The sequence below is a fragment of the Dama dama genome, chromosome 5 (genome assembly GCF_033118175.1).
Source record: "Dama dama isolate Ldn47 chromosome 5, ASM3311817v1, whole genome shotgun sequence".
Lineage (NCBI taxonomy): Eukaryota > Metazoa > Chordata > Mammalia > Artiodactyla > Cervidae > Dama > Dama dama.
Genome location: NC_083685.1, coordinates 124,387,271 through 124,414,841, shown reverse-complemented (window position 1 = coordinate 124,414,841; position 27,571 = coordinate 124,387,271). Strand labels below are relative to the sequence as shown.

The 27,571-nt window shown below is 51.6% G+C and overlaps 1 protein-coding gene across 4 annotated transcripts in view; it reads right to left on the bottom strand.

Annotated features, from left to right (window-relative positions):
- Positions 1-27,571, bottom strand: part of UBE2O (ubiquitin conjugating enzyme E2 O) — a 49,363-nt gene that overhangs the window by 15,548 nt on the left and 6,244 nt on the right. Inside the window, exon 1 of one of the 4 annotated variants that reach the window (XM_061144754.1) lies at positions 8,171-8,339. The exons of the other annotated variants lie outside the window; for them this stretch is intronic. Coding sequence (XP_061000737.1) covers positions 8,171-8,302 — 132 coding nt within the window. The 5' untranslated portion in view covers positions 8,303-8,339. Of the gene's footprint in view, positions 1-8,170; positions 8,340-27,571 lie in introns of those variants that run through there. 4 annotated transcript variants of the gene reach the window in all.

The following is a 27,571-nucleotide window of genomic DNA, read 5'->3' as shown; positions in this document are numbered from 1 at the left end:
GTGACACAGGATGAGATGGTTGGACGGCACCACCGATCCAATGAATATGAACTTGGGCAAACTCCAGGAGATGGTGGGGGACAGGGAAGCCTGGCGTGCTGCAGTCCATGGGGTTGCAAAGGGTCGGATACAACTTGCCAAGTGAACAACGGCAACAACAGCTGGTTTACAATCCTGTGTTAGTTTCAAGTGTATAGCACAGAGATTTGTTTTTGTAAGTTTTTTTCTTGGTACATTATATTTATTATAGGTTATTATAAGATACTGGGTATAATAATTAATTCCCTGTGCTTAGACACTTTTGGGACGTGTCTGAGGGATGTGCCTGGTGGAATCCAAGAACACACGTCCTTTGCTTCCATTGCCTCCTCTGGAAACAGGAGTAGCAAACAACATACCTGCTCCCCACGGGGGGCGGGGAATTCCTGCACCTTTGCGGGTGGGGGAGCCAGGCTTCAGGGAGAACAGGCACTGCTGAGACAGGTCCTGCTCTGACTCAGCTTCCGTTCAGTGAAGCACAGGAACAGACAGTTACTCGCGTGTGTGCATGTGCGCGTACACACACACACACACACACACACACACACACACACACACACACACACACACACACACACACACAGATCAGGCGGTGCCATGTGCCACACAGGAAATCAAGGCACTACCGGGCGATGTATGCGGGAGTGACTGGAAGTGGGAGGTGAGCTCGAGTGAGCTATTTTAAGTGGGTGATCAAGAAAGGCCATTCCAAGGTGACATGTGACCAGAGATCTGAGTGTATTAAGGGAGGGACCTTGCCAAGCAGACAAGAAAGCTGTCCCCAAGACCCAGTGGCGTGTGCCTGGAGTGTTCAATGCCCAGCAGAGGCTGTGACAGCCACAGTGAGCAGGAGGCAAGGCCGGGTGTCTTGGGCCTCAGAGAGAGCACCAGGGAAGGACCCGAGCGTCCACCCTGAGCGAGGCGGAAGCTCCTGCAGGCCTCTGCGGTGGGGCGCGCTGGGAGCATCACCTGGCGACTGGGCAGAGAAGATGCTGCAGAGCAGGCAGCCCAGAGGTTCTCAGCTGCGCAGCTGCGCCCCCAGGGGACATGTGTAATATCTGGAGACATCTGGCTGTCACAGCTGGGGGAAGGGGCTCCTGGTGGGTGGAGGCCAGGGATCCCGTTAAACATCCAACAAACCACAGGACAGCCCATGACAGAGAAGGATCAGCCCAAAGCATCATCTGTGCGGAGGTGGAGGCACCCTCAGGCTGCTCCCAGGAGAGGCCGGTGGTGTGGACCCCGGGGGTGGGTTAAGGGATCCCCCTCCCCGCTTCCTGAGATCAGAACTAATGGGGTGCTTCAAGTTGGAAAGCGATGTGGTGGCACAGGAGAGAGTGGGGACCCCTTGGAGGGAGGACGACCTGGCAGGGAGGCTGCGCACATCCGTTCCGCCCCTTTCTGGGCTCCCAGGGGCTCTGCCCCTCGCCCCCGGGGCTGCCCAAGGCGCACACGGCTCCCCTGCGCTGCAGCTCTGGTGCTGGGCACTGACGGTGCTGCAGCTCAGGGTCTAGACCCTCAATCACAACACTGCTCCCGGCTGACCTGGAAGAACCTAAATCACAGAATAAAAATGTTCTAAGGAGAGAGAAAGACAAACTAAGGCTGATCAACTGGCTGAAAACACAAGGAAGCTGAAACAAGATGCCACTTTCCAGTGGATCTGAACATCACATCCTGTAGGACTGGGTGGCCCTACGGGCGGGCATGCTCAGTGGGGGCCAAGCACGTGCCTGAGGGATAAAAGGCGCCTTCGCGCCTGGTCCCGGAGACCAGCACCCACTAACGGGGGCCCTAGCGTGAGAGGGGAAGCAGTAGGAAGTCAGACAACAGGCAGAGAAGGGCCCTGAAAGGAGCTTGAACATCTGTGTTGAGGCTGGAAGCCACCCACCCACCACTGTCCTGTCAAACTCTGGAGGCCAAAACACGGGGGAGGAGAGGCGTGTGTCCTTCAGAGCTAGAGCAAGAGAACCACGCGGGCTTCTCCAGGGGTTAGTGATGTGGGCTGCACCAGATCCTCAACTGATCATGGGAGTGGCTTAGAACTCGGGGCTCAACTACCAGCTGTCTGTCAGCCCCCACAGAGCCCCTGGCGAGTGAGTGGAAGACGGCGTGTGTGTTGGGGGGGATGGGCCCACTGTGACCCCGATTTAGGTTGTGGTTGGTGGACTGGGTCAGGCCCTTCCTGGGGTGGGGTGGGGGTGCAGGGAAGTGGCAGGTCCAGCAGACACACTCGGGCGATGAAGCTGTTTACCTAGGCCAGGACTCAAAGAACGATTCCTCAAAGAAATATGATGAGGTCAGACCAGTGCTGGAAATTTCTAAAGGTCTGCTATTCCCAAGGGGTAAAAACAATCCAAGAAACACAATCCCTCCTGCCCCTCGAGCCAGCACAGTGGTCACTGCGGGGTGAGGTGGGGGGACTTCGGGTCCCCTAACCAGCCCCCCTCATTCTCTCAGTCGAGGCCGCAGAGGCTGCAGTGGGTCCCAGTCCTGCTGCCCTTGGGCCCACTTGGCTGAGAACCCGGGCTCACTGCGGAGGCCGCCCCATGCGCTGCACAGCGAGACGGGGGCGGGGGCACGCTGGCCACCGGCTGAGACGCCCAGCTCAGTTTGGGGGGTGAGACTCGAGGAAACTACTCAACAGGAACTTCGCTAAACCTAGGACTGAGGTAAGTGAAACTCTTCTTAGTGTTCCTACGGAGCCAAGGCTTGCTAAGATTACAAAATGTGAAACAAGGAATGTACACACTCTTTTAAGGATGTAGAAAGATCTGGTGCAGAGATGGGTGGGGAAAGGAGAAGGGCAGGCCCAGGGATACAGACTCCCTCCTTCCAATACGAATGCAATCTGGAGGCCAGAGAAGCTGTGCTGGCAGACTGGCAGGTTTACCCCTCGGTGCACAATTATGAAAAAGCCTTGAGAATGGATACTCCCTACAGCAGAGATTTTTTTTCTTTTTGCCAGGCAGTTTCGCCTGTGCGATCCCCATTCCCCACCCAGGCCCTCGGCAGTGAAAGTGGGGAGTCCTAACCACTGGACCGCCAGGGAATTCCTGAGCAACACTGTTTCCAACTGAAGGTTCGGGCCAGCTAGTGGGTTATGAAATCAATTTAGTGGGTCATGGCCAACACTGGGCTCATCACGTACAGGAAGGGTGAATACTGTCTTGAGGAAACTTTTTCGGTTGCATAAACAACATACATGAGTCCTGGGTCACAACATAAAAGGTGTAGTCAGTGGTGGGTCACTTTCAAGGTGTCTGTGAGTCCCCGCCCTACCCAGTGCCCTGCGGATCCTCTCTGGCTGGGTCCTTTCTGGCTTGGGTTTCAGCCAGTTCTATCAAGTGGAGGGACACATCTCTAGTTAGAAGCTGGTCCAGAGCCAGAACCAAGCAAACGATCAAAAATCCTAGGATCCAAATGTTTACATGTAGACACTGTGGGGCTGGGGAAACTCTTAGCTCTTTCTGACCTTACTTAGAATGTCAGTATGCTGGCTTTCAGAACAGTCCCACTGGGAGTGGCAGGAAACGGTACTAACTATGGGCGGGAGCCGGGCTCCTCTGCCAGCTTTCAGTTCTGAATGCATCTGGGGACCTGACTGGCCAGTGAGCCTAGTGAATGCCAGAGTAATGACGTTCTCACAGCAGTTGACCATCATGTGACTGAAAGTCCCTAAAAATCCAGCCATCAGCAAGCTGCCCACCTGAGGATCGAAGGTCTCACTGGCAAACACAAATGGCCAGAGGGCCTCACATGCCTGCGGGAGAAGAGCTGGAAACGGCTGGGCAGTGGGAGAACAGACCAACGCTGCTGCCCCTCGCTGGAAAATTCTGTCAATCACATGCTACAGAAACCACTCAGCAGAAGCTCCGCTGAATCCAAATACTGAGGTCAATCAATTCAATAGTTTTTTAGTGTTTTCTACAGATTTCAGAACGAGACAAGAGTACAAATACGAAGGTATGTGTCCCAGCTTTATAGAAGTTACATTTAGTTGGAGGGAGACAAATGAAAATATCTGAAAACACTAAAACTTCTGTTGCCAAAGGGCAGGTGGGGGAGGTGGGAAGGGCCAGGCTGCAGAGGAAATGTCCATCAGAGATGTTGGCAAGGGTTAACACCGCCCCCGCCACACTCACACCCTTCCAGATGAAAGCTGTGCTGGCCAGGCCTCTCACTCTCACCCCCCGGGGTGGTGGCCCTGTCCCCAGGGTCCCCCTTGCTCTGATGTACACCACAGACCAGAAGCCTGCAATCAGGGCCAGGCAATGCAGCATGACTGCATCACTGCCTGGAAACTGCAGCTGAGGCCTGCCAGCTTGCGGAGACGGCCCAAGGCTCAGCGTGCCCAAGGGGACAGACAAAGGGGACCGAGTCCAACTGCCTGCTAAGTGAGGGGGAAGGACCGGAGAGCTGGGCCTGGCAGCAGACCGGCTGAAGCCTGGGCAGCAGAGTTGTTTCTCTGCAGATGCTGCAGCGTTCGGGGGGAGGGCAGCGCCGGCCTTCAAGAACTCAGCACTGCACCCAGTGTCTTGGCCCCAGCCTGACCAGCCTGGCTCCGAAAAGGACAAAAGAGCCCAGGACTGCTGGATTCCGAAGGAGGGTATGAGATGGGAAGCTTCAGAGTGAAAAGAACTCCCTCCTCAAGAGGTAAAGAAGTCAACAGCATGGTTTCAGGCCTGTCCTCATGGCTGGGCTGCTGGGCATCCCTGAGGAGGCAGAGAGCAGGCCCAGAGAGGGCTCAGCGCTGCTCTCCAGACCCCTCCCTCACCCCCACGTGTCTGATGTCAGCTTAGGTCGCAGAACGATGACCCAGGCTGGGAACCCTGTGGGCAGACCTTCCCGGAGCTCACACTGTGTGGGGACAAGCCCTGCGTGTAGAGGTCAGAGGTACTGCTGTGGTCTCTCTCACCCCGCAGAGCAGGCTGGCGGCTCGGAGAGGTGAGGGGCCTGCCCAGACCACCGGCGCCAGGACTCCAGGGCCCTGGATCTGCTATCTCCTTCCTCATTTGGCGGGTGCGGCCCTCCTCGTGGCCCCTGAGGCATCTTCCTGGATCTCACTGGAAATGCAGGCTCGGAGGCCCCCGCCAGCCTGGCCACCTCAGAGTCCACTGGTTGACAAGGTCTCCGGGTGACCCAGGGGCACATCACCTTGTCCTCAAGTAACAGCGGCTCAACAGAGGGGCCTGGGGGTGGAAGGAGGGGCCCAGCACAGGCTCCCTGTCCAGTCGGTCCCCCGCATGGTAATCTGAAAGCAGGCATTCGGAAAAGGCTCCTAAAGCGATTTTGATACATAGCCCCAAATCCTGGCTCTTCTGACTGGCATTTTAAAGGCAGCAAGAGAGGAGGAGAAACAGCTGAAAGGGCCTGTGTCTGAGTCCAGCGGGGCAGGCCGAGCCCACCCTCAAGTGTCAGGGACCCCACGTGGAGGAAGCACAGCCTCCCGGGCTGCACACCAACCTCTGCGTGTGCCTCAGACACCTGCTGTCACTATTTCAAGGCGTGGAAGGGATACCCACCCTGGGGCACTGGATGTCACTCAGGCACCAACTGGCCTGATGACCCTGGCAGAGACTGAATGGCTCCTGGGAGCTGCTATCAACCTCCTGGTTTGATTTTTAAGTCCTAAAACCCTGACTGACCTCAAAAAAACAGACTTCCTGGGGCGGGGAGACGTGTCCCTCCAGCCCCGTCGGCATAGGGAGGCGAGGTTGTGGCTGCCCACGCCGAGAGCCAGGGCCGCGGAGGCCACGGCATGGCCACGCCCCGGCTGCAGGGCTGAGTAAGACCCGTCACCTCCCCGGGCGTCCCCCGGGACAGGCAGCCCCTCCCGGCTCCAGAGCTCGTCCCCTCAGCGCCTCCGGGAGCCTTGGGGTCTACCTGCCCAGCGCCTGCCCTTGCTGAGGGGCCAGGTGGGGAGTCCATCGGGAATGTGTACCCTCAAAGACCCCCGGCCTGAGACGGCCCTGTGATAGGAGGGAGTACCAGGGCAGAGCCTGGACCGCGCCCCTGAGGGTTTCTCCCCAGGAACTCAGACCTCAGCTGGAGGAAACAAACAGATGAAATTAACACCTATGAAGACAGAAATGAGACGCAAAAATTAACATACACGTGCATTTTGATTTAGAGGGCGTTTCTAAAAGGTCTTGTATAAACTGAAAGGATTTCAGTATCAGGGAGCTCTTTCAAAGAAAATCCCAGGAAATCTTGGAGTCTGCCAGTCACTACCTTCTTGTTTATACGGTCACAATTCTCCTCCTCTTTTAATGAGAGCAGACACACCCACCTCCAGGACCAAGAGTGATGCAGACCAAGGGGATGCGGCCAAGAGTGAATCAGAGCGCGTGGGAGATAGAGCGCTCAGCTGGTGGCCCAGCGGTGCTGAGGTGCCTACCCCGGGAGAGGTGTGATCCAGGGACCCAGTGCGGAGGAGACAGCACCGTGTGGGACAGGGGTCAGTGCAGGCCAGGAGTTAGCGCGGGCGCTCTCAGGCCCCAGGGAGCGGGGGGTGGTGGGGGCAGGGGAAGGAGTGCTCACGGCCCGATCAGGAGCAAGGGCCTGGAGACGGCGTGCAGGGGGTCCCAGAGCTGGCACTCATAGAGTGAGCCTCGCCCCCGGCCCCCACCAGGACCAGGACAGCCTTGGAGCCTCACGGAGCCCCTGTGCTGTCGGAAGAGAAGGGGTGACCAGTGAGCAGACGCCAGCACATGAGACCCTGGCCTGATTTTCTTTTCTGACTAAGCATGAAACTTCCTTCCTCCGAGCTCCTCTAGGTCTCACACGGGAAGAAGGACGTCTCAGCTGGAATTCATATTGTCACAGGTCTGAAAGAGGACACGGTTCTGAGAGTGAGGGATTCAAAATGTATCTCCACTACTGGACACCCACCTCCAGACGCCAAACCCTAAAATCAGCAACAGCAAGGCAGTGTTTTGGCTGAACACCCACCACCGTGTTTGATCTCTGAAGGGCAACTGGTGGAAACGAACCAATGGCCCCATAAAAACACAGTGGAGAAGTCTAGATATATTTAACCCAGCAGTGTTGAAATAGCAAAAGATTATGAAGAAAAACGGACGCCACCTCGGCAGGTCCCTCGGGAGGAGGACTAGGTTTTAAAGCAACTGTCAGAATCCTCAGAGCTCTTTCAAAAACACTGATTCCTGATATATATATAAAACCCCAAACCCACTGAATGAATCCCTAGGTGAAACCAGCAATCTATTTCTTAATGTTCCCTGGGCGAGTCCGATTACCAGCCTGGTTAAAATAGCTCTACTTTCAACCAGTATGTTTCTCTTTCTTCTAAAACAAAAGAGGGCCCTGACTACCCAGGGACATTTGTTTTTATTTATTTTTTTTTTGGCTGCACACCATGGCCTGAGCAGGATCTTAGTTCCCTGACCAGAGATCGAAACCTTGTCCCCTGTAGTTAACCACTGGACCATCCAGGAGGTCCCCGTTATTAATTTTTTTAAAAATTTCAAGATAAAAAACCTGGGGGATCAAGATGCAAAAGTGAGGTGGATTACAATAACTAGCAAAGCAAAGTGAGGCTGGGCTCACACCCGTCCCCCAAGTATCCCTGACGCCCTCCAGCGGGTCAGCCCTTGAGCACACACAGGCACCAGGTTCTCTAAATGATGATGCCCCAACTCTGACCTCTGTTCAGGTGGTCCAGACCCTGGCCTTCATCAGCTTCCAGAGAGATGCCAAGAACAAAGCCCCAGACCCTGGGGGCCAAGAGCCCTGGGACCTGACCCAGGCTGGCTGCTGCCTAGATGGCAAAGGGCGGAACCTGCTAGCACGTGTCCCTGGACACCTGGGGCACTCGGTTTTCCCACGGTGGAGACCTCCAGGCAGGCAGGCAGGTCCGGGCCCCACACTGCGGCCACAAGAACCGCGGGTATTTTAGAGCCAGCTGACCGAATGGGCGGGAGCTGGTCCATCGAATTCGGCTCTCCTTGCAGGTAAGAACCCCGAGTCTGAGAAAGAACCACCCTGGCAGGAAGCCCAGTCTCTGCCTGGTCCAGTCCTCAGGGACGACCACCGGGACCCCACCTCCCAGACGCTCCTGCTCCCTCTTCACCTCCCCCCTTTCAAACCCGCAGAAAAGTGACATCACCTTCAAGATGACGTCATCGCTGGCCAGCAGAGCGCTGGGCCTGTTCCCGCAGTGGCAGGCTGGGGACGCTCCCCCCAGGAGAGCCACGGCTCCTGCGGTCCATGCTCCCAAACGCTGAGAATTGTTGCTCATCAACAGCCACACTCCCTGCGAAATGCATCCTACCTTCCACAGCAGACTCAGACTGACAGGGATCCACTCTGCATTGCTATTTTTAAAAATGCAAATATGGGAGGAAAAGGCAGTAAAAATAACACACCAGAGCCCTGGTCCAAGGCCGAGTCTTTCCTCCGGGGCCAGGTTCTCACTGAGGTGGGCTGGGCTGGGCTGGGCGGTTGGGGGGCTGCAGGGTGGCTGACCTCCTGGGCAGTTCTGTCTTCACTATCCGTGAGGGCTCTGTGCCCCCATCCCACTCACGCCCTGAGCCACCCCGCGGGCAGTTAAGGGGGATCCACATCAGGGGGGCAGGAGCTTCCAGGATTCTCCCTGGAATAACTGTGGTCCTCTGCTTTCCTCAATTCCAAAACTCCATCTTTCCAACACAAACTGGGTGAGGGGCTGCAAACATGTTCTCTCCCCACCCCCTGCCCAGGAAGCAAGAGCTTTGGCCAAGGCACAGAAAGGCAAGGAGGAAGCGAGGAGGCCCCCCCTGGGATGGAAAGCGAGCCAGGGCCTCACATCACTGAGCGACGGTCCCACAGCCAGCTGCTCCCAAAGTGCTGACAGCCTTCTGAACTGGCCTGAGGCCCTCGGTCCATGGCACAGCCACCAGGAGCCCCACAGACAGGCTGGCCCCGCCAGGGAGCAGCTGATCGGCCTCACCACTCACCCGCGCCCACCTCGACAGTCCTTTCTCAGCCACCCCATGTCACCAGAATTAGACCAGGGGCGGATGGGGTAGCCTGCCCTCTGAGCAAAGATTTCTAACAGAACAAATGCTTAATGAGCAGCCAGCTTGAGCTGAGCGTGTGGTAACTGGCGTGGCCGCGAACAAGGAAAGGACTCGCCACCCACTGGAGCGAGGTGAGGAGGAAACACCTGCAGGCACCAGAGACCCAGCTGGGTCCTGCAAGCTCACAACTCCTCCAAAGACAGAAAGGCCGGAGTCATCGTCATCTGAGCCCTCAGGGCACAGATGGTGACTATTTTCTGTTCTCTGAAGGACAGTAGCAATCAGCATCGATTAACACATTTTGGTGTATGCCCTGGGGTGTCAGCACCCCTGCTTGAGAAGGGCTGGAACCTGCCGGGGATACACGGTATATACCTTTTACGAGAAACATTTCAGCCTTGCTCTCTCTCCAACCTGCATGCATGCTAAGCTGCTCAGGCGTGTCCAACTCTTTGCCCTCCCATGGATTGTACCCTGCCAGGCTCCTCTATTCTATGGGATTTCCCAGGCAAGAATACCAGAGTGGGTTGCCATTTCCATCTCCAGAGGATCCTGCTGACCCAGGGATCAAACCTGCATCTCCTGCATTGGCAGGTGGATTCTTCACCACTGTGCCACCAGGGAAGCCCATCCCTCCGACTGGGGCTGTCCTTCTCTCTCTTAATCCCCGGGGCCTCAGCACTGGCAAACAGGCTGCGGAGCGGAAGTGTGAATAACCAGAAGATGACTCCAGGCTGGCATCTGAAGAATCCTTCCCACCTCTCATAGGCTGCATCCAGGACCCCTCATCAATCTGAGTGGAGGAAGATGGGGATAAGCGCTCTGCCACAATCCTTTCAAGGTCCAACTGAGTCACACGAGGGTGACAGCAGGCGGCAGGCCTGTGACGGTTCTGAGATGGAGGCCCCAGGACACGAGTGGCATGTGGCGAGTAATGGAAACGGCAGCTCTCTTGCCCACCCCTGCTTATGCTTTGCCAGCAATTGCAGGGCTTATTTCACTGGTCAGTCTGAGCTGCCCTGAAACGGGAGGGGAAGTGCAGAGCTGTGCAGTGAACCGTGCCGGGAGAGGAGGCGACGGGGCACCCAGCGTGAACCCCGCTTTCCTCGGGCCTGGGCTCCAGACCCACCCCTCCTCCCCCAGCGGCTCGGCAGGGACAGAGCCCGCCTTGCAGAAGCCTGGGTTGGCTTCCCTTGACATCTATCACAGGCTGCTCATGCGACCGTGGACCATCCATCCATCTATCCACACACTCCCGCAACAATCTGCACACCTACAAGGATGCCAGACGCTGTGTGTGCCTGGTGCTAACGAAACATCAGGCCGGGAGGAGCCAAGAGGAGGCGGGGGCACGGAAGTGCAACGAGCAGTCACACACGAGGCACCGCCACGGTGACAGTCACGGCTTTCACACGTGCCCAGACAGCTGACTCGTCTTTGCTCTGGCGTCACCCTATCAGGAAGACCTTCTCTGACCGCCCTGCTTCCTTCTCCCACAGCACCTGCCCTGCCCTGGAAGCAGACAGCTTTGGCCGTGGGGAAACCCGCGGGACCTGGGCCGGGCATAGAGGCAGTGTTCAGCTGCACCCCCAGCCCCTGGCCCCCCAGGAAGCAGGCAGTGGAGGGTGGCAGCTCCTTCGGGAACTAGGCTGGAAGGAGGGGCTGCGGGCTGGGGAAGGGCCTCTCTTTAAGACTTCGAAGACAGGTCTGAGGCTCTCAAGAGTGCGGCCTGCGAGGTAACCAGGGCGGCGCCTCCGATCTGGCCCCCTCCATGAGGCTGGCGTCCCACAGGCCAGCCGAGTCTGCCAGCTGAGCCTTGTGCCGGCTTGGGCAGGCTGCAGGGCTCGGCTTCAGCCTCATAAATGTTGTGCGTGCCCAGCGAGAGACCCTCTGCTGGCCGCCACCTCTGAACATGAGTTTCTGCTCCAACTAGAACAGCCGCTGCTCAAGGGCAGGGTCCCGTCACAAGTGGACTGTGGTCATCAGCCTGGCCCAGGGATCAGCCCTCTACCCCACCCCCGGGGGGCCCCGTCTAACAGGACGGCTCTGGGAGAGGGCTCTTGTCCCTCTCCCTCCTGCAGATTCCAGCCCGCCTCTCCAATGCCTGCCTGGGTGGGATCTCGTGGCCTGGATCCCAGGACACCCCCTGGTCTAGGTGCAGCACACCTCCCACCAGCTTCTGGAGAAGGCCCGCGGGAGCACGTGTCTCCAGTCCTCGCAGGCCCGGGCAGAAGCACTTGCCAGGTGACCGGCTGGTTGAGACGCTCCCACAGAGTGTAGAGGGCTCTGCTCATCCAAACTGAGGGACTCCGTGTTACCTGGCGCTGTTGCTCTGATTATATTCTCTGTGATCCGTGTGGATGTCCTTCCATCACCTGTAGCGCTTTCTGTCTACTGCACTTTTTCTTTTCTCTTTTTTCCAGTGAAATGACCTAGTTTTTATAATTCCGAACATTCTCCCTCTATTGGTTTGAAGGCTATTGATCCTATTTCTACCATGAACGTTTTAACGTGTCCAACTGACTTGCAAAGTCTAGAGGAAACCAGTCGCCCTCCCACTCTTCCCTAACAGTTCAAAGACCTTCAGGTTCACTCCCATGACCCTCTCCCCATTTCCACTGACCGCTTGTCAGGATTTTAGTTTCCAACTCTCCTCAAATCAGTAATGACTGCTGTTTTACTCCCTGACCATGATCCAGCTCTACCACAAGTTTCTGCTGTCTCTGCATACCATTCTCTGTGTCTCTGTCCTGGGTTTAGTTTCCTTCTTCCTCAAGTCCAGTGAGAGTCTGTGAGTGAATAAACTTGGGTTTCTATTTCTGTGAAAATGCTTATATATTTTTAACTGGAGGATGGTTGCGTTACAATATTGTGTTGGTTGCTGCCATACACCAACATGCATCAGCCATAGGCATACACATGTCCCCTCTCTCCTGAACCTCCCCCTCCCACCACAATGCCTGTATTCTGTTCTCGCGATAGAATGGTATGCTGGTCTTATCGTCCTCGTGAAGATTATCTTCTACCGTGGTCTGACCTCCCTATTACTATGTAGACACTTGCTGAGTTTCACTGTTGAGCCTTGGGAGCGATCTCTGTTTTCCTCTCAAGCTGTTTTTAAGATGTGCCCGAGCCCCGTGGGAACTCCATCAGAGCTGGCCTGGGCCCTCCTCGCGTCCTCCCCTCTGCACCAACTCCCTGGATCTCTGTGCTAACTCTACTTAACTTCTTCAGATCTCTTTTCTGGCTCATACATAATTCTCTCCTGGGGCGCGTCTATTTTGCCATTTAACATCTCTGTTGGGTTTTATATGCAACGGCTAGAGTTTTTATCGTAGAGATTTTACGTGGTTCCTTAAATAAAAAAACAAAAAAATACCCAGCCTCTTTAAAATGTACTGTATCCTATTCTTTTCTTGATTTCTAATCTTTCTTTAAGCCCTTTGATCACCTTAAACATTATATTACGATCTCTTCTATCAACTGAAGTTGTAAAATGTTGGAAATCCTCCTGTTTGTTGTGACACCTGACTCTTGCTTATGATTTCTGTATGTTTAATAATTTATTGGCATGAGCTTGTAATTTGTGGAAATCATAGGATTCCAGGTGGCCTGAGCTGTGCAAGGGTCATTCTACAAACTTTTTGCTTTTCTTTCTGCAAGTAGCTCCAGGAGTATCACCAGTCTGGTGCTGGCTTGGGGATTCCTGAAACACGTAGGGATTATAAACACAGACCTCAAACTCAGATGTTTCGATTGCTCACAGGAGACTTCCCTCAGCATCTGAGTGCAGGACAATGATAAACTTCCTCATGATTTCTCGGGCTCCATGGGGGAGATTTTCTCATGTCTGTTTTTTCCCCTTTTACCAGTTAATAGCCCTTTAATGGGGATTTCTATTTCAATTCTATACATTTTTAAAAGAATCCAAAGTTATATTATTGTTGGGCCTGTTTCAGGGCCCAGTAAACATCCCTGGGGCTTTCCTGATGGCTCAGTGGGTAAAGAATCTGCCTGCAATGCAGGAGACACAGGAGATGTGGGTTCAATCTCTGGGTAAGGAAGGTCCCCTGGAGTAGGAATTGCCGATGAAGGTCCCTACAGTCAAAGCTATGGCTTTTCCAGCAGTCATGTATAGATGGGAAAGTTGGATGATAAAGAAAGCTGAGCACCGAAGATATTGATGCTTTTGAACTGTGGTGTTGGAGAAGACTTGAGAGTCCCTTGGACTGCAAGGAGATCCAACCAGTCCATCCTAAAGGAGATCAACCCTGAATATTCATTGGAAGGATTGATGCTGAAGCTCCAGTATTTTGGCCACCTGATGCGAAGAACTGAGTCACGGGAAAGGACCCTGACACTTGGGAAGACTGAAAGCAGAAGGGGACAACAGAGGATGAGACGGTCGGGTGGCATCACCGATTTGATGGACATGAGTTTGAGCAAGTTGGGAGTCGGTGATGGACGGGGAAGCCTGGTGTGCTGCAGTCCACGGGGTCGCAAAGAGTCAGACACTACTGAGCACCTGAACTGACTGAGGAAATGGCAGCCCAATTCCAGTATTCCTGGCTGGAAAATTCCATGGACAGAGTAACCTGGCAGGTTATAGTCCATGGGGACTCAGAGAGCCAGATACGGCTGAGGGACTCACTCACTCACACACACACACACACACACCCACCCCCAGAGCTGCCAGGACATCTGCAGGTTTGAGGCTCTCTCTTTGATTCAGTGTCTTGTTATTTAATTTCTTTCTCATGTGTTCAGTTATATTTAAAATCTTTGTTATATTTTACACCGCACTTCTCTGTGACTGCAGTAGGAGTGGCTCTATCATACCTCAGCCTGATCTACCACGTCAGACTGGAAACCCACTCCACTGCCTTCTGCCTTCCCATGAGGTTGAGAATCCGATGCATCTTCATTTCCAAACTTGCTCAGTGACTGTTTGATCGCTTTGGAAGCTTTATCCCCAGGGTTCTGGAATTACACGAATGTGCCAGTTAGGACTTTCCCATTCACCACCCTGGAACCTTGTGATCACCAATTCTGGAAACATTTCTCGTTTCTTTGATACATTTCTGCCCTTTGTTTTCCCTCTCTTTACAGATTGCCTAGATGTCAGATGTTCTATTTCCTGGGAGTCTCTGTCAACGCTTTTTTTCCTTCTAATGTTGTGTTTTTAATTTCTAAGAATTATTTCCTCTTCTGACTTTTATAGCATCCTCTTTTATTTCATTGACAAAATACTGACTCTTATTTCTCTGAGGCTATTCGCTATATGTTTTGAGGGTTTTTCTGTTTGCAGTTATCAGCTGTTTCCTCTGATATATCTTTCTCTTTGCTTGTTGTGGCCTCTACCCTTCGTGCAGGGAACCTTAGGAAAACAGGCAGTGATCCTTGCTGTCCCTTCCTATTTTTAAATGAGTCATCAGGGAATTCTTTGTGATGATGGAACAGGCCTGTACCTTGACCGCTATGGTGGTTACGTGAAGCTACATACACAAGCATCTGGGGCATGTCAACTTCCTGGTTTTGATGCTGGCCGTGGTTACGTACGATGTAACCACTGGGGCAAGCTGGATGGACGGTGCAGGGGACCTCTCTGTACCATTTTTTGCAACTTCTTAGGAATCTACATTTATTTCAAAATAAAAAAATCTAAAAGCTGAGGCAATAAAAAGATGATGGAAGCTTTGTGCACACAAGCAAGCCTCCGGACTCGTACTGATGGTATTAGCTTAAGCATCCAGCTTCTGCTTTGAGGGCCTGCCAAACACTAGCAACCACAGGTCTGACACTGTTTCTTCTTCCAGAGGGGAGTCCTCCAACCCCGGGCCCTGCCTGGACTCGGGCTCTGGGATTTCCCCTCAACTGGACAGACTTCCCTGAACCCCCTTTCAGGGTTTAGCTGCCCACTTTGCTCCACCTGAGGTGCCTTGTCCAGAGTGCCTGGTTTGAGGATTTCTCCAGAGCATCAGCCTCTGCTCTTGTGGGCAGAGGAGGTAAGTATTCTCTGGTTGGTACAAGCAGACAGGTAACTCGGGGAGCTTCGTTTCCTCCCACGGAGACTCTCAGCAAATTGCCCTGTCTTCAGGCCCAGACGTAGTCCCGGCACTGAGGACCCCAGGCTTCCATACTGCCCCCCCGGGCAGGTCTCTGCGGCACCAACATTTCCGTTCCTGCTCTGCCGCCTTCCACTGTCCATCTTCCACAGCTTGAAGCCTCCTGTCTTATGTCTTCTCTCCTATTCTTGGTCCTCGTGGGTTTAGACATTTTAAAAATTCTTTTACTGTCATTTTAGAAGGGTTTCTGGAGGAAGTGGAGATAAATTAATATGTTCAATCACCCGTGTTAACCCAAGCATACCATGTCAACCAGAGCTCCTTAACCTGAATTCTGCAAAGTATTTACACACAACCACAGCCCTAAAGGGCTTCCTTGGTGGCTCAGATGGTAAAGAATCTGCCTGCGATGGGGGAGAGCCAGGGTTGATCCCTGGGCTGAGAAGATCTCCTGGAAAAGGGAATGGCTACTCACTCCAGTATTATTGCCAGGAGAATTTCATGGACAGAGGAGCCTGGCAGGCTACATACAGTCCATGGGGTCTCAAAAGTCGGACACAACTGAGCGACTAACACTTTTACTTTTATAGTTCTAAAGAAATCAACCCTGAATATTCATTGGAAGGACTGATGCTGAAGTTGAAGCTCCAATACTTTGGCCACTTGATGCCAAGAACTGACTCACTGGAAAAGACCCTGATGCTAGAAAAGACTGAAGGCAGGAGAAGAGGGTGGCAGAGGATGAGATGGTTAGATGGCATCACTGACTCAACGGACACGAGCTTGAGAAAACTCCGGGAGAGAGTGAAGGACAGGGAAACCTGGCCTGCTGCAGTTCGTGGGGTCAGAGAGAGTCGGACATGCCTTAGAGACTGAACAACGTCAACAACAATGGGACGTATGTGAAGATGGAGAGATGGTAACGTATCAACAAAAACAAGAAATCACAAACTCAAATTAGAAATCTTCAGTTTCAACACTCATCTCCAAGTATGTGCACACTACCTACTACACACCAGGGCATTTCTGATGGGCTCTTCCAGTACTGGCAACTCCAAGATTCGGAATGGGGGGACAGGAAGAGAAAGTACAACTCCACTTGAAACTCCCTCAGTGCTCTGAAAGGGCCACCTGTCCGCTCCTACAAACGGCATTTGTTTCAAATGTCAAAGAAACTTTAAATTCCACAGATGGCTGTGATTTCCAATCAGAACTGATCCAGGACAAAGCTGGGCTCTGGGAGGGAGGGACTTGCAGTCATTGTCAGGCAACAGGCGCGGGCAATCAACACTTCACACACTTACAAAATGAAATCAGACTCTTACATGCTAACCTCAAAACAACCACTGAGAAAGTCGCAGGGCATAAATAGCAGCACATGTGCCCCTCGGCAGCCAGCCATGCTCCTTGAGGAGGGAGGATCTGTGAAGCGGCGGCAGCCAAGACACACTCGGAAAGCCCAGGGCCTGCAGACAAAGCCCCATGTCACACACAGGCAGCCTTGCACCGTCTCAGCATGGCCACCTGCCAAATGGCTCCAGAAACGACGAAGACCAAAGTGCATTCATGCCAAGCAACAAGCATTGCATCACCACTGTCGCTATTGTTTATTCGCTCAGTTGTGTCCGACTCTTTGCGACCCCATGGACTGTAGCCCACCAGGCTCCTCTGTCCATGGAATTCTCCAGGCAAGAATACCGGAGTGGGCTGCCATTTCCTTTTCCAGGAAGGAGATCTTCCCGATGCAGCGATCAAACCTGCGTCTCCTGCATTGGCAGATGGATTCTTTACCTGGAGAACCCCGTTTCATCACCTACCGCATAAGAAATATTACAATCTGTACTACGAGAGAGTCAAGGGGAAAAAAAAGACAGTATAGTTTATGCCTTTGAAAACCTTCAATTGTAAATGGCATACTATGCCTATTTCAAGCGACTGGAACATATGTGAAAGGCTGCCCTGCTGCCCAAGAAGCCCCATTCAACAACCTCATTCTCATTCTAGAGTCACTGTGGAGCGCTAGAGGTACAACAATCAGAACTTTGTTCTTAGAAAGATGTAGAACCTAAAGATCTTTCAGTTTACTAAGGGTCTCAAATCCCCTAAAGCTATTTAAACAGGAAAGGAAGCTAGATCCCAGAGTAAAGCAAGACACCTGGCCCAGACCCCAGGGACACAGACAGGGCACCTACCACAGGAGGGGGCCCGCCTGCCAGGGTCTAAAGGACAGACCAGACCCAAATGCAGGGTCTCAGAGGCAAGTCAGCACATCGCCCGAGCTAACAACCGGGCAAACGATGTATCTCAATAGACATGTCTCCCAAGAAAATACATGATGAAAAGACACTCAGCATCATGAGTCACAATGCACATGGCATCATAATGTGACACCACTGCATACCCGCTAGGATGGCCACCACCCAGAGACTGGTACCAACAAGCCAGCAGGGGAGCCCACAGCGGACGACCACCCGGCCAGAAACAGGAATGAAGCCCTGTTCTGTGCTGTCACCAGGTGGCCCCCTGGTAAAGAATCTGCCTCCCAATGCAGGAGACGTGGGTTTGATCCCTACGTCAGGAAGATCTCCTGGAGAAGGAAATGGCAACCCACTCTGAGTGTTCCTGCCTTGGGAGTGCCACGGAGAAGCCTGGCGGGCTGCAGTCCATGGGGCTGTAAAGAGTCAGACATGACCGAGCACGCACGCAGTTATGTGCTACAACATGAAGAAACTTGGAAACAGGCTAAGGGAAAGAGGTCAGACACAGAAGGCCAACTCCTTATGTTTCCAACTATATGAAACGTCCAGAACAAGCAAACCCACAATGACAGAAAGTGGTTATTACCAGGGGTTGAGAGGAGTGGGGAATGTGGTGTAACTGCTGATGGGTATAGGGTTTCTTTCTGGGGGGTGATAAAAGTGTTCTAAATTTAGACCGTAATGGTGGGTGTACAAACCTCTGAATATACTAAAAACCATTTGAATTGTCTTCCTTAAAAGAGTGAATTTTATGGTATGCGAGCTAAGCGGCTTGCTTCATCATATCCAACTCTTGGCGACCCCATGGACTGTAGCCCGCCAGGCTCCTCTGTCCATGGGATTCTCCAGGCAAGAATACTGGGGTGGTTGCCATGTCCTCCTCCAGGGGATCTTCCCAACCTAGGGATCGAACTCACATCTCTCATGTCTCCTGCATTGCCAGGCGGGTTCTTTACCACTAGCGCCACCTGGGCATATGAGTTATATCTCAATAAAGCTGGTGGCTGCTTTTTTTTTTTTTCCCCCAAGCAAGCCCAGGTTAAGCTGCCTGGTTGTATGTTTTTTTTTTTTTTTTTCTGGTTGTATGTTCTTGAGTAGAAAATTTTCTTGGAATATGTCTCTTGAGTCATGGTGTAAATCCCCTAAATCCTCTGTATTATAGATTTTATTTTCCAAGTCAAAAACCAGAAACTGTCTCCACTACAACTAAAATCACCAGAAAACTAAAATCAGCACCGCTGACCCCCTTGGTTTCTACTCAGAGATTAGATGGACGCCTTCCTGTGGACCTCTGTCTCCTAAGGTTTAGTGTTGGTGTCCATTGTAGCTTCCATCACTTAGCCCCTCGGGGTCTTAGTTCCTCGATTACAAAATAAAGGCGTCAAGCCAAATCTAATCACCCCTTCCAGTCCCTTCCTTGCTGCCATGGACCTCAATGCCCTAAAACCTGGGATGCAGCCAATATCAGGAATCTCCAGGCCTCAGCCGAAGACCCACCTGCACTGATCACGCCCTCATGGCCCAGGGTCACCAGCACAGAAGAGGGGAACCTAAGGTGTGAGTGTCCATGGGAGGCAGGCAAACTGGAAGCCCCTTTATGGAGGAAACACATGCTGACCTTGGGAACTATTGCCAAGGACACAGCCCCAGTGCTTCTGTGAGCTGTGCCACCTGGGAAATGTCTCACTGGAGCCACGGGGAAGAGTCTGAGTGCCAGGATCACGCCTGCCCTGGAGACAGGAAGCAGCCCACGCCCGTGGCACGGTCTGCTCTGGGGCTGTGGAGGGTCCTCTCGAGAGTTTATTTAGCCTCGGCTTCGGGAAGACATCTGGGGTGGTCCCAGCCTGAACCTTCACGCCTTGTGAGCAAAATGCCAAGAGTGGAGACAAAAGGCACTAGGAAGTTTCTGGGAATGCTTCTTCGTTTAAACTTGAAAAAGAAAAGAAAACCAAACCAAACCACAACTGTCATTCCCCTCCCCTGCTCCGCACCCCGCCCATCCCAGGCTCTGCCAAAGGTCTTTTCATTCAAGTACAGCCAATAGCCCCCACCCACATCAGTGGCGCCTCTGGCTACTGAGAAGACCCTGGACAGAGGGCTTGGGGGCAGGTGCCAAGAGAAAACAAACACTGGTCCCGCTGCCCCCAACAGCTCAGTGGTCTCTCCCTATGTGGCACCCAACTCAACACGGCACGCTGCCTGTGCAGAGAGAAAGTGGGGAAGGACAGGCCAGGGACAGGACACTCGAAGTCCATTACTCAATGTCACAAAGCTAACAGAGAGAGAGGGCGAAGCCCACCTAGGCTGGCCTGGAGCACGACCTGGCAAGTGCGGACAGCCGTCCAGAAAGCCATCGTGTTTAAAAAAAAAAAAGAGGGCGGGGCGGAGGAAAATATACATACATGCATGTCAGAACAGGCAGAGAACAGCGGAGACCATTTTGAAATGTACAAAAATCCTGAAGCACTATGTGTGTACCAGCAACTACCAGCACTGGAGGTCAAATACACTTGGAGAACAAACTCATAGAAAAAGAGATGAGATCTGTGGTTACCAGGCGCAATCAGGAGGGGGAGCTGGAGGAAGGTGGTCAAAGGTACAAACTTGCAGTTGTAAGATAAGTACTACAGACGTAATGTACACCATGACAAATGTGACTAACATGCTATACGTTACATATGAGAGTTGAGAGTGAATCCTAAGGGTTTTCACCACAAGGAAAACAATTTTTTTGTTTTATTTTGTATCTATGAGACTATGGATATTCACTAAACTTATTCTGATTATCATGTCATGATATATTTAAGTCAAACCATTATGCTGTATACCTTCAACTTATACAAAGTTGTATGTCAATTAGATCTCAATAAAACATGGGGGCGGGGAGGAAGAAGTAGCAAATAATTTTAAAAATTTAATTAGGGACCTCCCTGGTGGTCCAGTGGCTAAGACTCCAAGCTCCCAATGTAGGGGGCTTGGGTTCAATCCCTGGTCAGGGAACTAGATCACACATGCCGCAACTAAGACCCCATGTAGCCAAATAAATAAATATTGAAAAAAGAAAAAAAAATGAATTAATTCCGTCTTGCTGCAGAACCATCACAGAGAAATTTTAAGTGGGTTGTTAATATATGCCTAGTCTTGGTAAATATATATATATGCTTAGAACAGACTATATCTGGTCACAGTGTTGGTCTCTGGGGAGAAGAAATGTTAGGAAGGAAACAAACATTTCACGACATCCTCTTTAAGCCTTTTGAATGTTGTTCTATCTGCATATATTATCTATTTAAACACACACGCAAGAGCATTAAGATTTCAATTTAAAGGGCAAACAAGCTAATTAGCAACATCCCCCCTCGGACCTGCAATCATATTTACTGTGTGGGCTCCCAAACATGACCAGGAAACTGAAGCGGAGCTAAACGACTCCCCGGTAGCGGCAGCTGCTAGCCAGTGCTATGCTGAGTGGTGCTCAGGGTGATCTCGTCCAGCCCCAGAAACTGTCCAAGATTCTGTCTACGGAGCGAGCTGTGGACACGGAGCCATCACAGGTCTCCATGCCGACTCCAAGACCCAGGGAGCGCTTCCTGCACCCCCGCCTTACTCACTGCCCCCTCGTCCAGCCCTCAGCCTGGGGAAAATGCTTGCCGTGAGCTGAAGGCACGACAGACCGGCCTGCCTGGCCCGCAGAGCTCAGGGCCAACTCCTGGCACAAGAAGGGCTTATTTCTTGGCAACTGGGGCACAGTCAGCTGACTTGAGCTCTAGTCCTCGAGATGCTGCCAACTAGCTGGGTACTCCTGCCTAAGTCACAAAAGGCTTCAGCATCATGCTGGGAAACAGGCATTCTAAGATGGAAGTGTAAGTGGAGACCACTTGGGGGGAGGACAGTGTAGTAAAATGAATCAAGTCTTAAAAAGGTATTCCTACCCCTTGACCAGTAATTTCGTTTAGGAATTTAACCTAAGAAACTTATAGAGGTAGACAAAGATAGAGAAAAAGTACAAGATGTTAGTCCCAGCATTTAAAACTGAAAACATGGCAACAATTTAGCTGAAGAGACTGATCAGAGAAACAGGCTCATCCATCGGATGGAATTATGGACACTAAGAATCACGCTATCAAAAACTTTTTGTGAAATGAAAATGTTACCAAAAAGCAACATATCTGCCTCTGAACACCCAACTTGGGAGAATATGAAGGCCCGAAGCTATGGGCAACAATTCTAATAAAGAGAATGCAGAAAAAGCATGGGGAATGGCATCTCAAGAGTAGTTTATGGGATGAGCTGATCAACAGTGGAGAGGACCCTGAAGGGCTGAACAAGCCCCTGTGAGGTGCCCACAGCGCACCAGTGTGGATTCCACAGAAGGTTCGGAACTGGGACCCCAAGGCTGAAGCAAGGTAAAAGTGGCAAAAGTTTCTGTCACTGGCGGTGTTTCTAAAATACAATCTAGGGACTGTCTTGGTGGCTCAGTGGAGCAGAATCCGCCTGCCAATGCTGGGGACACAGGTTTGGTCTCTGGTGCAGGAAGATCCCACGTGCCGTGAGGCAGCAAAGCCCGTGCGCCCCAGGTACCGAGTCCATGCACCCAGAGCCCCGCGCTCTGCATCGAGAAGCCCCGCACAGCCGCGAGAGGAGCCCCTCGCCGCAACTGGAGAAAAGCCAACAGACCCGGGGCAGCGAAAAATTAAATAAATAAATAAATTTTAAAAATTCACTTCATAAAATACAACCTGAGAGTAAGTCTTTAGGCTCGAGCCCAAGAGAATCAGTGTACATCAAAGCAGGTGGGGTCGCCTGCCCAGCAACAAATGTGACCGGGTTTCCATGCAGACGACACTGCCTGTCGTGGGAATGGTGTGTTCCAGAACACTGACCAGCAAAGAGAAGACGATTCTCTGGGTTTAAAGCTTCCACTGTTCTGTGGAAATACACAAGTACTGTAGACTTGAACTCCCCTGGACACGTGCAAACGGTCCATTTACACGGTCCATTTTAAGTTTGCTAAATGGTGTGGGGCCGGGATTAACATAGTGTGTACTTTTGTAAACAAATATTGATACGCTCATAGAAGACTAGAATAACCATCCACTGCAATGATAAGCAGCAGTTATACTTCAGTGGTGGAATTATAGGTGATTATTTTTAAACCAATTTTTTGTATGTTCTTGCAACTGTGTACTAAGTATGTATAAGTAACTCAAAATAACTTGAGCAATCAGGAAAAAACAAAACAAAACTATCCATCTAAGACAAATAAGAGAACAACCCCACCGATTTTTCTTCAGTGATGATCAGAGAGACTGACCAGAGGCCTCTGAGCCTGCACCTTCCCCGCACACCAGACCTGGATGCCACACTCCTACACCCTCGCCTTCACCTGTCCACCCGCCGCCGCCCTCTGCTCTCCTCTGGCGCCCTCCACGGTTACGTGTGGCTTCCAACTGTCTCTTTCTAGAGAGCTTGACCCCTTCTCTCTGGCATCAAAAGCTGTTGAGCAAAATTCTTCAGTACAATGACTCTTAGGGCAAAGGATGAAGTGTGGATTAGATAAAGAGCAAGAGCAATTACAACAGTTTTTCCAACATTCAAAAGGCAATTATGCTAAGTGCAATGTAGAGATGTAGGTTTGGATCCTAGAACAAAAGGAGGACAGGAGTGGAAAACTAATCCAAACAGAAGTGTGCACTTCAGTTAATGGTGTGGAACCAGACTAACTTCTTGCTTTTGACAAATGTACCATATTACATAAGATGTCAACCTTGGGGGAAGCTAGAAGGGTATATACCATGATCCTTGCAACTTTCCTATAAACCTCAAGAGAGTTTATTTTTTAAATGCAGACATGAAATAGGACAATGCTAAGAATAAAAGAAGATGGGGACAGACTGAATACGCATTTCCACGGCAGGTATCTCTCTGCATGTGGACACTTCCAGGCACCCAAGACACAGCACAACCAAGACTGAAAGTCCTCACCCTCACTCCCTGGTGCTATTACGGGAGAGCCATCACCTGCTTGAGCCCTTGGGAAACCCAGGTCTCTGCCACTTTAGGGAAAGAGAAAGATGACACATTCAAAGCTCACATCATGACACTGCCTGGCACACAGCCGGCAATCCATGGATACGGGCCGGACACAAGACAGCAATTTCAGCCCTTTTCCTCTTAGACTGGTTGCATTCTACTCACAACAACTGTCATATACTTTCACCCTTGAAAGAAATTAAATCCAATGACACGTCTTAGCGACAGCTGAGTATTAACACTGGTCAGTAGGCAAGAGGGAGTTGTGTGCGCTTAGTCACTCAGTCAGATCCGACTCTCTGAGACCCAGGGACTGCAGCCCGCCAGGCTCTTCTGTCCATGTGATTCTCCAGGCAAGAATACTGCAGTGGGTTGCCATTCCCTTCTCCAGGGGATCTTCCCGAATGCAGGGATCAAACCCAGGTCTCCTGTAGTAGCTGGCGGATTCTTTACTGTCTGAGCTACCAGGGAAGCCCAGGCAAAAGGGTAGAGGGGAAGAAAACAGGTTTTTCTGCTACTAGGACCTGAAAGCACTGCTTGCTTATTGAGGGCAACTCAATGTCCCTTCCGTCCTGTGGCCCATCTTCTGCCAATCTCTGGCATTAACACTGTTACTAGAAGACCAAGCAGAGGGGACACAAGAACCCTAAATCAGATATATATACACTTAAAACTTGGGGTGCGGGGTAGATTAAAAAACTGAATCTACTACAACAGGTTTTTAAGCACCTATGCTCCTGCTGCTGCTAAGTTGCCTCATCAGCCCAACTCAAAGGGTAGTTAGTTCCAACCAGCAGACTCTGCGTCACAGGGAGGACACTCCACCTGCAGGTCCTCGGGCCCGCCCACCCCAGTCTGACTGTGTCAGAAGAACCTGCGTTAACAGGAGCCAGCTGATTCCACGCCGGCAGCTTTCGCAGGTATGACTGGGGATCATTTACCATGCTCTCCCTGCTCCCCCCAGCCCCACAGGTAAACAGGGTGGTTAGATCCATTTTTAATTGAAGGAGTTACTCCAACGTGTGAGTCATTCGGAATGTAAGCTTTCACAGAAAGCCCTGTTTCTCAAGAAGCACCCCACCCGGGGAGAGAAACTGAGTGCGTCGTCTGAGTGCCACAGGGTGTGAGACGCAGGCAGCAGCACAGGTGACCGGGGTCCAACTGAGGGGGCAGAAGGCTGTGTGCGAGGAGGCGAGGAGGCCTGAAGACAGCGAAGGCAGGGCTGGAGGCTGCGGGTGGGGAGGTCAGCCCACATGCTGGGCTGAAAAGTCGTCCGGCGGCCAGGAGGCGCGTCCGGGCTGGGGCAGTCAGGGCACGATCCAGTGCAGGCCAGGGGACATGCAGGGCAGGCAAGGGGCATTCCCAACAAAGATCCGGCGGCAGACGAGAACGGGGGCCTGGCACCAAAGGCACCGGCAACAAAAGCAAACAGAACAGGCAATTCGGACTTCAGAGAAAGTAAAACAAGTTTTATGCATCAAAAGACTGCCGAGAGAGTAAAATGCAACGCCCACGAAGAGAGAAAATACCTGCAATCAAGTATCTGATGAAGGATTAATATCCAGAATATAGAGTGGTGGTTTAGTCGCTAAGTCATGTCCGACTCTTTGCGACTCCGTGGACTGTAGCCCGCCAGGCTCCTCTGTCCATGGAATTCTCCAGGCAAGAATCCTGGAGTGGGTTGCCATTTCCCTCTCCAGGGGATCTTCCTGACTCAGGAATTGAACCCTGGTCTCCGAAATTGCAGGCAGATTCTTCACTGACTGAGCTACCAGGGAACCCCTAAAACTCAGCAACAACAGAAAACAATTCAAGTCGAAGATGGGCAGATGACCTGAATAAATGTTTCTTCAAAGAAGACACACAAGTGATCAATTAGCACATGAAAAGATGCCCAACACCGCTAATCTTATCGTTAGAGAAATGCAAATCATAACTACAATGAGGTATCACCTCACACTCAGCACGATGGCTACTATCAAAAAAAATACAGATCACAAGTGTAGGGTGTGGAGAAATTGGAACCCTTGTGTCCTGTTGGTGGGAATGTAAAATGGTATTGCTGCAATGGAAAAACAGTTCGGCAGCTCCTCAAAAAAGTAAAAATAGAATTACCATATGATCCAGCAATCCCACTTCTGGGTATATACCCAAAAGAACTGAAAAACGGGATCTCAAAGAGATATCAGTACATCCATTTTCCCAGCAGCATTATTTATAACAGGGAAAAGGGTCAGAATGGCAGCCCCCTAAAGGAGAATTTTAGATGATCCCAAATATTCTGATGTTTAGAAGATGTACACTTGAGTACCTGGAGGTGAGTGTCGTGGCGTCTGCTCCTGACTCACCAGGGGCTCTGGAGGAATCGTATTTACATACTCTTACAGACACAGATAAAGCAAACTTGGCATGAGGGTAACTGCTGACTCACGGTGGTGGTAATTAGTAATCACTGGCCGAGTCATTCAACTCCTCTGTGTGTTTAAAACCGTCTCATAATGAAAAGTTGGGGAAAGAAATGTTTAAAATTCCACAGACTTGCGGGTGGAGAGGGCAGTTAACACTTGCAAAGTCGGAGGCTCTAGATGACAGGATGGAGCCATCAAGGAAGCAGCTGGGAATGCGCGGGTAAGGACCAACATGCAGGTACCAGCAGCCCTTCCCTGGTGGCTCAGACGGTGAAGATGAATCCGCCTGCAGTGTGGGAGACCTGGGTTCGATCCCTGGTTCGGGGAGATCCACTAGAGGAGGGCATGGCAACCCACTCCAGTATTCTTGTCTGGAGAACCCCCATGGACAGAGGAGCCTGGCGGGCCACAGGCCCCAGTGTCCCAGAGGACTAAGCACAGCAGGCCGGTGAGCGCTGAAGAAAAGCCCGGAGGAGAGGGGACTCTCCAAAATGTCCTAAGAGGAAAGAAGGTAAAAGAGAGAAAAATTCACTACAGCCAGGAGAGTGGAACTCAATGGAACAGAGTTTCCATTAAGAGGGTGATTGATGGACCATATTGACAAGGCTGGCGGGTCAGCAGGGCAGGCACTGAGATAAAGTTGTAAGTGCAGTGACCAGGGATTCCCTAGGCCTTTGTGACCTTTGGAAGAGCTGTTCACACCCTTCAGTGGGAGGCCAGAAGGAGAAAGGCTTTGGGGTGCTCCGGTCATGGGGAAATGGAGGCAGACACCCCTTCTCACCCGGGGGTGCTGGGTGCCCCCAAAGCATGCTGGGGGAGGGTGAGATGCTTTTTCTCCCTTGTCCTGAAGATGACATCATCAGCCTTCAGGGCCCTCAAACTCCCTCAAGTAATTAAACAGTCAGAGCTGCTTTCAGCCCGGAGTATGTCAGGTCCTGACGCTCCCGGAAGCCACACAAGAGACATAGATGTGTGCGTCTGTCTTCCTTCCCACCTGCACTTAGGGGGCCAGTAAGTATAGTCCCGTGGACATGCCTGTCAAGGCAGCTCCGCCAGCCCTCATCACAGCAGCATCTCCCACAAAAAAGGATTAAAATTAAAGCTAGGAGGAAGAACCTCATCAGAGCTGCTGAGTGTGAAGGACCAGCTCTCACTTGCAGGATGCAAATGAAGAACGCTCTTCAGACTGCAGGAAATCTCTTCAGGAGCTGGGGGTTTTCATTTTATTGTTGAATAGGATTGACTGCGGTTTGTTTTTTTTGTTTTTTCTTTTAAAGCACTACTCAGTATCTTAAATTTTTTTAATTGCTCAGATTGTCACAGTCAGAATGAATTTTTACCAGATATAGCTATGCTATCAATTTAAACCATAAGTGATCTGGTGTCTAGTTCCTTTCATCTTGCTGCAGAAAATAAGATGTTTCAGTCTTTCAAAATATGCAAACACACCAAAAACCCCTCAACCAGTCAACTAGATTTAACCCCCAAAGGACACGAATCCCAGGACTTACTGCTGAGCTGAACCCCTCTGAACAGCGTATCATTTGCCTCAATGTTTAAATCATAAAACCTTTTCACAATCCTGCTTCAGAAGAACACAGTGGACCTGCGGACCCAACGGACCAAGAGACCCATTCAATGCAGTCAGCCTGGGTCGAAGGACATGAAACTCTCAACCGCAGGGTGTAGCTGAAGAGCAAAACACGGGCAAATAACCTTGGAGTAGATACATTCAGAGGGTCATC